General features: G+C 40.1%; 2 protein-coding genes across 2 annotated transcripts; both read right to left on the bottom strand.

Annotated features, from left to right (window-relative positions):
• Positions 1–3,500: 3,500 nt before the first annotated feature.
• LOC135440647 (uncharacterized) lies at positions 3,501–4,487 on the bottom strand. The gene has a single exon (XM_064699932.1). The coding sequence runs from the start codon at positions 4,292–4,294 to the stop codon at positions 3,701–3,703; it is 594 nt and encodes a 197-aa protein (XP_064556002.1). The 5' UTR covers positions 4,295–4,487; the 3' UTR covers positions 3,501–3,700.
• Positions 4,488–6,239: 1,752 nt separating this feature from the next.
• On the bottom strand, positions 6,240–7,343 carry LOC135440557 (E3 ubiquitin-protein ligase MARCHF5). Its single transcript, XM_064699804.1, has one exon. It carries the CDS (start codon positions 7,341–7,343, stop codon positions 6,240–6,242), a length of 1,104 nt encoding a protein of 367 aa, XP_064555874.1.
• Positions 7,344–11,134: the final 3,791 nt, after the last annotated feature.

The raw sequence follows: 11,134 nt of genomic DNA on the forward strand, positions 1-11,134 counted from the left end.
ATAACAATAGCTGCCCACCCCGCAGTTGTTATTAATTTGATTAAAGTGGATGTCACTCGAAGTTGGGCGGTGCAATTAATTTTGTTCGATACACATTCGAAGGTAATAAATGATTTTTGACGCGTTGCGACTTCAATTTTTATTCTTATTTTTATTTTTATTTTGGTTTTTTTCTTTTTCCTCTTTTTTTAATCACCAAATGGAAATTCAAACAAAATTCCAATTCCAACATGCACGCGCCAAAGAGCCTCTCAAATGTATAAATTAGATACGCGCAGGCCAAGAGGCAGCCGAAAACTGGAGCATTGCTGATAAGAGCGATACCAATACCCACGCCCATGCCCATGCCCATGCCCATGCCCATGCCAGGCGAGACCAGGCCAGGGCCCACTAAACGGAACCGAGAACAGAATCGTTCTCCATTGTGGTCTGATGTCAAGAAACGATCTAATAAATAATGCCACAAATATGATTGCAGCGAGCTGTCGGCCCGCTCTTCTAACTGTTATTTGTGTTGGTAATATAGCACTTATATATGATATACTCCCAGATAAGATGTTCAAGAGTGCGTTGACAGCACCAGCAGCCGCACTTCAGATAACGCTATCCGTGATAAACAAAATATAGAAAAAATCGAAAGCTAAAGCCGCCTAACAACAGTTCTGGGTCGCCCTGGGGAATTCGAGCAATTACGTAGCATTGCTCTGATTGAAATTTGACCAACTGAACACATTGTCGAATGCATTTAATATACTAAAAAGGGTAATATATTTGTATGTATAATAAATTTATGTAACAGGCAGAAGGAAGCTTGGTCGACCGATTCGGCCAGGTCCGTCCGTCCGTAACACTTCAAATTTGATTTCCTTTGGCACGCACCTCCTTCTATGCCATCCTGGTATGACCTCCTTGTAGACCCTCCTAAAAGGCCCTCCTGATAGACCATTATGAAAGACCCTCCTGATAAACCATCATAGTAAAACAAAATCGTAGTCCCTTATGGTAGACCCTCCTGGGGGACATTTCCGGTAGCCCCTCATAGTAGACCCTCATGATAAACCCTCTTGATAGACCGTCCTGGTACACTCTCTTGCTAGACCATCCTGATAGACCCTCCCATTAGACCCTCCCGGTAGGCCCTCCTGATGGACCATCACGTTAGACTCTTAAAGTAGACCGTTCTGTTAGTCCCTTCTGATAGACCCTTCTACAACTATACTCTCTTGGTAGACCCTTCTGATACACTTTCCCGGTAGACCCTCATGGTAAACCCTCCCTACTGATGGACCCGCTTCAATTTTACGGTTAAATCTCGTTTAAGAGCGCTCTTAAAAGCTAGAGACTCCGCATTTATATTTATATACTCTCATCAAGAATATATATTTTGTATCATTCCCCGTACTTTCTACAATTCTCAAACATGACTATTTTAATCTTAGTTGTTGTCTGGAACTAGACCCAAGTTGAGGTCAGCAATAGTTGTTACTTTTTCAGCATTATTTTTGGGTATGGGAGAAGTTGTGGAATGTTGTGATATGTACATATGTATTGATAACTATTGCAATGACTTGACAATATCTGTATGCGTTATCCCATTAACCCCACCAGAGGCTTGGCCCAACCTAAGCCCATAACGCTAGCCGCAATGACAATAAAAACTAATAAATTTTAAGAGCTAATGTCAACACGCGTCGTGTAGCACGCACAACCACCCGCACAGCCCGGATAGCCCCCACGTCCATTGGCCCAGAGCTGCACACACCGTGCTCAATGACCATGACGCCCCAAAGTTGTCGTTGTAAAGTCATTTAGCTGCGTCTTGAGCTTGTTTATTGTTGATTTTATGACTTATGTTGCGGCGAATGGAAGTGGAAGTGGAGTCCAAGTGGAAGTCCGTCCAAGTGGAGCTGGCGGCGGTGGGCGCGGTGGTGGTGCAGCTGGTAGCTGAAGCTGGTACATGCCAGCGTTTTGTTGGGGTAGACTCGACTTTTTTGGCCGAACGTTTTCTGTACACTTTTGATTGGCGGCTGACGAAACGTAAAATCAAGAACTGGTTGTTACAAAAATGTCTGTTATCATAAGTAATTGGCCGTCTTTGTCTTGGCCCGAGCTACTGGAGCTACAGCACAGCTCCAGTTCCAGTTCCATAGTTAGTGGCACCTAAGCCCATAAGCCTCGCATGCGCTAAAAGGCTTAGAGGCCCGAGCATGGTGCGATGAAGTCATCTGCAGTCAACCAATTGCCTTTTGACATTGATTTAACTGGCCCACGATAAAGTCCAGACATAGGCATTACATGCGAGTACATTGTTTTATGTGCTCCATATATACATCGATACGGAGCCACACACACGCGTACACACTCATACATTAAAAGTTATGTACTTACATGGCAGTACTCGTACATCCGGGTCACTACACACCAAGTGCCACTCAATTGTAGCGACCACTCCAGACTCCGAACAGTATATTGGGTTCGTTTATTGAACCCTTCCAGTCCATCGATCCGGCCCATTGTGGGAAATTAGATTTATTACATTGCCCAAAAAGATGATTATGGGTATTTGAATACACTTGAAAAACGAGCTAGCGCAGGGCAAAACACCCGCCGTACGCACTCACACCCATTCAGAGTGAGTTCGCGCAAATTGATGCCCCCAAGTGCTCTTCAGGTCTTTAGAGTTTTTACCGCATGAAACTGCTGCAAATGCTAGACAACAATGGAAGACAAATAAATAATATCAAATACCATGAACAATGTCCTAAGCCCTATTTATTGCTCCCATATTCCATTCTGCAGCACACACTCTAGCCTAACTAGCCAAAGTTGTCAATAACCTGCGGAAAGGAATACCATTAGCTGGCAAAAAATTCCGTTTCAATCTTCAACCAGCTATAACCATTTAGATATGATCTAATCAGTGCTAAGCTTAACTTGGAACGAAATTCCCTGGAAGAGAATCTTCTTATTCACACATAAAAAACAAGGAACAGTTTCAGGTCAGCATGATTCATGCATTCATGCATAACACTCAAGACCTCTTGTAACTCCAGGGCAAGGTTCGCAACCTTGTTTTCTGAATACAGCGACACAAGCATGTTAATGGTAATATTGAGTCTTCACAAAATGATTAAGAATCGATCTCTCATTCAGTCTAACCACATTCCCAGAAACTATTTTATATAATTTTTATTTCTAGCTCGCACTTGCATCAGCTTGGCTGAGGATGGGAACGTCTATATTGAAGGCCATCACGACGTAAGTGCCTGCTGGTGGTTATTTTGTTTTCCTTCCTTAGTTTTCCTTGGTGTTTAGTTTGTTCCCCTGGAGGTGCGACTGAGGTGAGCTCCATTAGGTTTAGGGTTGAGGAGAATATATAACACGGTGGAATAAAAAACGGCAGGGAACGGCAAACCCTATAAAATTCGTCTGATGTGCAGCTGAACACAGTCTGAACACCGGGCCTTAAGGCACCCCTCCGAACGTAAAAGACGTCGCAGTTAAGATTCGCTTCAAATTATTTAATAACTTAATTCAAATGGCAGTCGCATATTAATCATATTATCACTTCGCTATTCCGGGTAATGTGCAAGTCCATAAGCATCCTAATTTCATTTCAACTTTTCAATTGGGTCTAATCGTATTTTTTTAAAGTTTTTGTGTATTTCATGTGATGCGTTTCTCGATCAATTCGGGTTGATTACTGCTTGCCAGCAATGGCAAAGCTGGTAAGCAAGTAGAATCCGGACCAGCTGATATACTTGATCGGATCACCAGAGCCCTCGAGCTGAGTTTCCAGGAATTCAGAACCATATTTGGCCATGAAAGCCAGGAAGGCCATGCCGCCCATGTAATAGCTACCCTCATTGATGGCAAGATAGCAGAGAGATGTTATGTTACCCAGAATGGTCAAAAGCTTGAGTGTCTCGACCGCCTCGTCGCCCTCGCCACCTTCACCCTTGATTAGGCCGACCAGCACAGAGATGGCCATTGGTACAATGAACAGGCCGTGACCCAGGGCAATGTTGTTGCTCTCGCCACCAAAGAATATATCAATGTTGACAAGAGGCAAGGGAACTATTTCCAGAATCGAATTGGTCGTCTCCCTGGCCGACTTCACTTGCTCGCTGCCAGAGATGCACTCGATCAGCCCCAGCAGTCCATGGCAGAAGCCAATCAAACAGGCCGAGAAAGCATACGGATGATTCTGTGGAGGCATTGCATAGAAGCCATATCCGGTAACGCCGCACAGCACCGCATTCAGTATTCCGGAGACCGCCGAATTGTCCGACATTTTTGCGTTAACTTGTTAATTGAATAAAGCTTGGTAAAGCCAAAAAGCGCAACGAATTGATAAATTTATAAATTTTGTATAACGAAAGGCCTCACAAAGTGAATTTTAATAAAATTTAAGAGAAAATTCACAAATATTTAATTTTATGTACTTTTCTCTCAATATGTCGACCGAATTGTTAGACTTGCTCTGTGATAATGATATAATCCCAGTTCTGACATCTCGACGGCTACTACGACTTAATTATCCAAGGCACCTTGACATCTTAAAAGTTGAGCAAATAAAAATATCAAGCTGAAGCTAAGTATTTGTTTTTCTTTATTAAACTAATATGAAATGCGTGCATTGCTTTCTATAGGATACCATTAAATATTATTAATGCCGCATTTAAGCTATTTTTGGGCGAAAGTGCGAATTGCATTTTGCCATCATCAAAAATCAATTCCCCTTCCCCCAAGATCCCCTCCAAGCCAACATCTGATGGCCAGACCAAAAAAACAAAATATTGAAAATCATCCAAACTCAATTCACATATTTTATCTTTATCAATAATTAAATATTTGTATATAACAATGTTTTTTTAGAATATCAAAATTAAATAAATACCAGTTGGACTGTGATGCTAAGCTTGATTATTTAAAATTGAATAAATTGATTATATTATTATTTTTAAAAAAATATTATCATAAGAAATCAAGTTTAAAATTATTAAGTTTTTAATTTGATTTTAATTGTTTTTTAAATATAATAAACATCGACATTTTTGTGTTATTTCTGAAGCTTTTTTAAGGAATAATATGAATATAATATTTGTTTTCAATTATTATCAATTTTATTACGATAACAAAGGCTAGAGATAGCTTCTATTAATCCAGCTCTTTTTATATCTCATCTTATTAATTCATCCGTTCTATAGTTTATCATCAATTTTCGTGTGCTCCTAAAAGTATGCTACACATTAATTCCCATTTGCATTTAAAGGCAGCTATGCAATTGCTGAGCATCTGCTCAGTTTAGACAGTGTTATAGACGTAACCTTCCGCCTAAGATATTTTAGTTTGCTTTAAATTTTCAGATTGATTTTTAATTCCAAATGTGCTAGTTTTGAATATTTAAGTGGGCCTTGAAAAATGTAGTTTTCTAACGCCAATATCAATACATTGATTTCACATTTTTCCAAATTTCATCTAAGAACTATATTTTAAAATACCAAAAAAAAGGAAACACGTATGGTATGTATAAATATATGTTAAAAAGAATGAATCACGATTAGATGACTCATTTTGCTATACATAAACGTAAACGCGTCCTCAGTTTCAAAGCTGGTTCGTTGGTTGAAGCTGGAGACAACTAGGATCGCAATTTATAGACCCAGGAAAACAAAGAAATCTGTAGACGACATTTCCTTCCCTCAGAAGTTGAATCTTTAAATTGACTGCATGACGGCATCTAAAATCTACGATCTACAAGGTACATAGCTTACCCATTCCAAAGCTCAATTCCCTGGAATATGGGTTTATGACGGATCGCAATCGGATTGAACTTTCCTTTTTTACTGTTGTGTAATACTTTTAGTGTAATTCTCTTGCTTGTGAATTGAAATTTCAATATTAGAGCGGACCTCAAATCTAAAATAAAGCTACAAATCCTAAAGAGTTTAATAGGTTGAAAACCTCTATCGCCTTTTAGGATCAAAGACTTGTTCTTCTGTGTGCGGTTCCAATGATTGATGGTTGTTAAAAGAGAGCGAGAGGAAAGGTGTGTGTTAGAGGGAGAGAGAGGAACTTTGAACTTTTTGTGGTTTAGGATAAGTGCAGCAAAACTATGTAATTAAAACACAAAAGAATTTAGATTGTGATATCCCTTTGGAATTTCCATGCATGAACACTAAGTTTTGTGATTGGAGGCATTCCGCTGCCTGGTCTGGTTAGAACCATGCTTCAATTTAGCTAAGAAACAATGTGTATGGACGGTCTGGCACGCTTATAACAACATGATCTCTAACATCATCGGAATCGGAATCATCTATCTCCGATGTTGTGGTTGCATCCTCATTCAGAACCTCATCATCCACATTCTCCTCATCAGGTTCAGATTCGTTGTCGTCGGAACCGGCATATTGTCGCACATCTGCCTGAGATCTGGACTGCTCGGCTGGCATATAGGTGCGCACATTCTCCTCAGTGTAGTCGACAATGTGACGGCGTGTCTTGTTCAGATATTGTTTCTGTCGCAAATAGATCTTGAGAATGCCCTTCAATCCGATGAATGTGAGGCCGCCGAGCAGCGTGCGATACAGCGGCGCTGACATGTTCCTGTATATGACATTGCCCATCACTGTCGCAATGCTGGGCAATAGGATGGCGCCGCAAAAGATGCGGGCAAAGTCGACGGGCTCATCGGGAACTGGCGGCGGAGCCGGATCCCCAACACGGATCGCCGCATTCGTTCGGGCATTCAACAACCAGTTAACGAGCGGCAATTTGCGTACAATGCTGTGACGATTGTGCCAGAGGCGTAGAACTGCGTCCTCCCATCGGATGAGACGGGTGAGGATTAGAGCGACTGGTATGAACGGCAGCCCGATCAGCAGGAAAAACGGATCACCCTTCTCCATCAGCTCCATGCCGCGCTGCTGGCCAAACACTTGTATGACCGTGATGCCGCCATATGTGACGGCTGTCCAATAGACGGAGCCGAGGAATGCGCTCGCAGCAACAAACGGACTGCACTGACGGATTAGATCCTGAAAGCGCTCCAGGATCATAGCCATACGGCTGACCTTGGGAAAGATTATGATGTACTCCACGCGGCACTGCATGCAGGAGACTTTCGTTCGCGAGTTTCCGTTCTGCTTCTCGTCGATCCAGCGATAAAGGCAGCTCTCATGCACCCACTTGGTGCTGCCGCGGCACTGGCACGGGTGCAACCAGGTGGCCAGACGGTTTTCCGCCTCAGTCGCAAAGCATATCCAGCAGGTGCGCTCCGACTCTCGCGCCAATGACTCCGGCTCCCCGCCAAGCTCTGGAACAAGCCCTTGACCAGACATGTCAATTAACCAATCAGCCCCGAAACGATTGCGATTACCAGGCAGAATAAAATATAAATATTTAAGAGTTAGAAAAATAGAGAGATTAAAATTTTCGGCAAGGCGTGCGATGTTTTTCAGCAGCCGCTCTAAAATTAAATAATACTCACGCCATACTCCCTACTCCCTACTCCCTACACCCTACACCCTAGGGTACACAAATCAAGCAGCTGTTGACCCAGCATAATCTCTAACTAATCCCAAGAAATCCAAGAACAACTGCGATTTACTATCAATTTACACAATTTTCATAGCATATTTTAAAGCATTTGAAAATCCTAATAAATCACACGATTCGAAGTTTTCTCAATTCAGCAAACGGATAAGATACATTTTTTACGGCACAACGGTAACCCTACGCCTTTCCCTTAGCTTCGGCTCGAGCAAGAGGTTATTATTATTAAATGCCCAGTTCACAGCGTTGTCTTCTTAAACTGTCGCTAAGCTCGAGACACTCTTAAGGAATTTCGATATGCGCGACTGGAACGCTTCTTGAACTTAAAATATACGTATGAAAATGAATGCATCAAATGGATTTTAACGGAACCACTTTGCAACCGGAATTTTTAGATTTATTTGACAATGAAACAACCTTTAAGCCGTTTAAGTTGCCCAAAAACCAGCCAAAACTAAATCAGGCGCGAGCGATATTTAAAAAAAAAACGAGAAAGAAGGGCTATCTTCGGCAAGCCGAAGATTTAATACCCTTGCAGACCCAACCTTTTCATAATGCTCATAGTGCTTTGCCCGTATCTAAGAAGCACACGGAAAATAGTTAATGCCGAGTATGGTTAAGATATCTTGAAAAACAAAAAAGTTTTCCATACAACAACTTAATTTTCGACCGATCGTTCCTATGACAGCTATATGATATAGTTGTCCGATGTTGATAGGATTTTGCATAAAAATAAGGAGCATAGTAAAACAAATAAATGACGAGTTTGTTCAATATATCTTGATAAACAATCTGATCCAGCTGGTTTTGACATATGTACTGCGTGCAACAGAAAGAGGCAGTTCTGCAAAGTTTCATAAAGATAGCTTTAAAACTGAGAGACAAGATCGCATAGAAACAGACAGACGGACTGACGGACAGCCGGACAGACGGACATGGTTATATCGACTCGGCTGTTGATACTGATCATGGATATATGTATATACTTTATGGGGTCGGAGATGTCTGCTTCTTATGTTACACATTTCACGACAAAATTATAATACCCTCTGCAAGGGTATAAAAAAATAGCGCTAGCCACATTTTGAGTATTCAGAAAATTAAGAATAAACTAGATTCGATAAAGTGAATATGCAATTTTAATAAAATGAAATGTTTTGCTTCGAAACTAAATCTATGTTCAAGAGGGAACCTAAGACAGCAATCCGAACCTTAGAGTTGAATCCATGATCAAAATACATATTTCTATTAGCAAATTTTAAGCTGCATTGTTCCTTAATAGTATTTGTTTCTTCTACAATATGTGCAGTTACATTTTCCTTAAGATATGTTGTTTCTTAAATACACCAACTACTCGGTATCCATAGGCGTCTACGCATACAGACTGTCCAATTTAAATATCAGCCCGAAGGTATGCAACACATTTTTATACAAGGTGCTCGCTGGATGAAACATATATATGAAAGACAAGAAGAAATTACCCGACTTTGCGCGGGTCAAATTAACTATTTCCAATAGGAATTGGCACCGAAATTGTTTTTGTAAATCGCGTCAACTTCGGACATAACAGATTTATTCTAATAGCAGCCATGTGTTAGATTCAAACAGACCCGACAGGCTGTACACAAATGCAATAAAAAACGAGAAAGAAGTGCTATCTTCGGCACACCGAAGATTTAATACCCTTGCAGACCCAACCTTTTCAAAATGCGTATCTAAGCAAAATGCCCGTATCTAAGAAGCACAGGGAAAATAGTTAATGCCGAGTATGGTTAAGATATCATGAAAAACAAAACAGGTTTCCGTACAACAACTTAATTTTCGACCGATCGTTCCTATGGCAGCTATATGATATAGTAGCCCGATGTGAATAAGATTTTGCAAAAGTGGAGGGAGCATAGTAAAACTAATAAATGCCGAGTTTGGTCAAGATATCTTGAAAAACAAAAAAAATTCCATACAACAGCATAATTTTCGGCCGATCGTTCCTATGGCAGCTATATGATATAGTTGTCCGATCTTAATAGGATTTTGCATATATATGGGGAGCGTAGTAAAACTAATAAATACCGAGTTTGGTCAAGATATCTTGAAACACATAAAAATTTTCCATACAAAAACTTAATTTTCGACCGATCTTTCCTATGGCAGCTATATGATATAGTTGTCCGATCTTAATAGGATTTTGCATATATATGGGAAGCGTAGTAAAACTAATAAATACCGAGTTTGGTCAAGATATAAAAAAAAAACATAAAAATGTTCCATACAAAAACTTAATTTTCGACCGATCGTTCCTATGGCAGCTATATGATATAGTTGCCCGATCTGAATAGAATTTTGCATGTATATGGGGAGCTTAGTAAAACTAATAAATACCGAGTTTGGTCAAGATATCTTGAAAAACATACAAATTTTCCATACAAAAACTTAATTTTCGACCGATCGTTCCTATGGCAGCTATATGATATAGTTGCCCGATCTTAATAGAATATATATGGGGAGCTTAGTAAAACTAATAAATACCAAGTTTAGTCAAGATAACTTTATAAACAAAAATGTTTTTCATACAAGAACCTACTTTTCGACCGATCGTTCCTATGGCAGCTATATGATATAGTGGTCCGATCCAGCTGGTTTTGACATATGAACTGCGTGCAACAAAAAGAGGGAATTCTGCAAAGTTTCATAAAGATAGCTTTAAAACTGAGAGACTAGTTCGCATAGAAACAGACAGACGGACAGACGGACATGGCTATATCAACTCGGCTGTTGATACTGATCAAGAATATATATACTTTATGGGGTCGGAGATGTCTCCTTCTATGCGTTACACATTTCACGACAAAATTATAATACCCTCTGCAAGGGTATAACAAGCAATTTCTTAATTTACAATATATTTTCCCGGTAGCTCTGTTCGGCTACTCGATCAAGAGTTTACTTGCCAGCATTTTAGAAAACATTAACATAACAAAAGAAAAATGTTAATTATTATTTTGCTAAATCCCTTTAATTTTCCAATTAGACGCTTTCTCTATTTATTATTATTTATATTATTATTGCTATAAGAACTTAAATGAACAAATATAAAAATTTATAATTACCAGTGAAATAGAGCCGGCGACCTCTCGCCTGTTGGTCAGACGAAAAACCATTTGACCGCGGAGTTTTTGATGCTTTTCTTGAACTTGAACTTTGACTTAACTTAGCTATTTAATTAAAAGGTGTTAGCAAGGCATGATCTTTTACACTGCTCCGTCGTATTACATATTTTTGCTCAGCCCCAAAGTATGCAATAAACTTTTTCAAATTATTTCCGCTTGCGCAAGCGCACCATCAACTGCAATCAAAGCTAACTAGTGGATTTCACTAAGCAAGTCACATATCGTAACATAGTACACAAGCACTAGAGCTCTTAAGTGGACCTAGAGAGTTTCCAGAGCGGGGGACTTAAGCAATAAGCACGCTTCAGGCTAAACTTCGCTGCCATCACCATCACCATCATCTTAGCACGGAAAATAAAAAGGAGCTTGTTGTGTTATTACTGGCGCCTGGCTTGCAGTAGTAAGAAACA

Source organism: Drosophila montana, unplaced genomic scaffold (genome assembly GCF_035044405.1).
Source record: "Drosophila montana isolate Dmon_TW-CO22-7 unplaced genomic scaffold, ASM3504440v1 contig_1624_1, whole genome shotgun sequence".
NCBI lineage: Eukaryota > Metazoa > Arthropoda > Insecta > Diptera > Drosophilidae > Drosophila > Drosophila montana.

Coding starts and splice junctions, on each gene's coding strand:
- LOC135440647 (XM_064699932.1), bottom strand. CDS start 4,294: ATGTCGGACAATTCGGCGGTCTCCGGAATACTGAATGCGGTGCTGTGC.
- LOC135440557 (XM_064699804.1), bottom strand. CDS start 7,343: ATGTCTGGTCAAGGGCTTGTTCCAGAGCTTGGCGGGGAGCCGGAGTCA.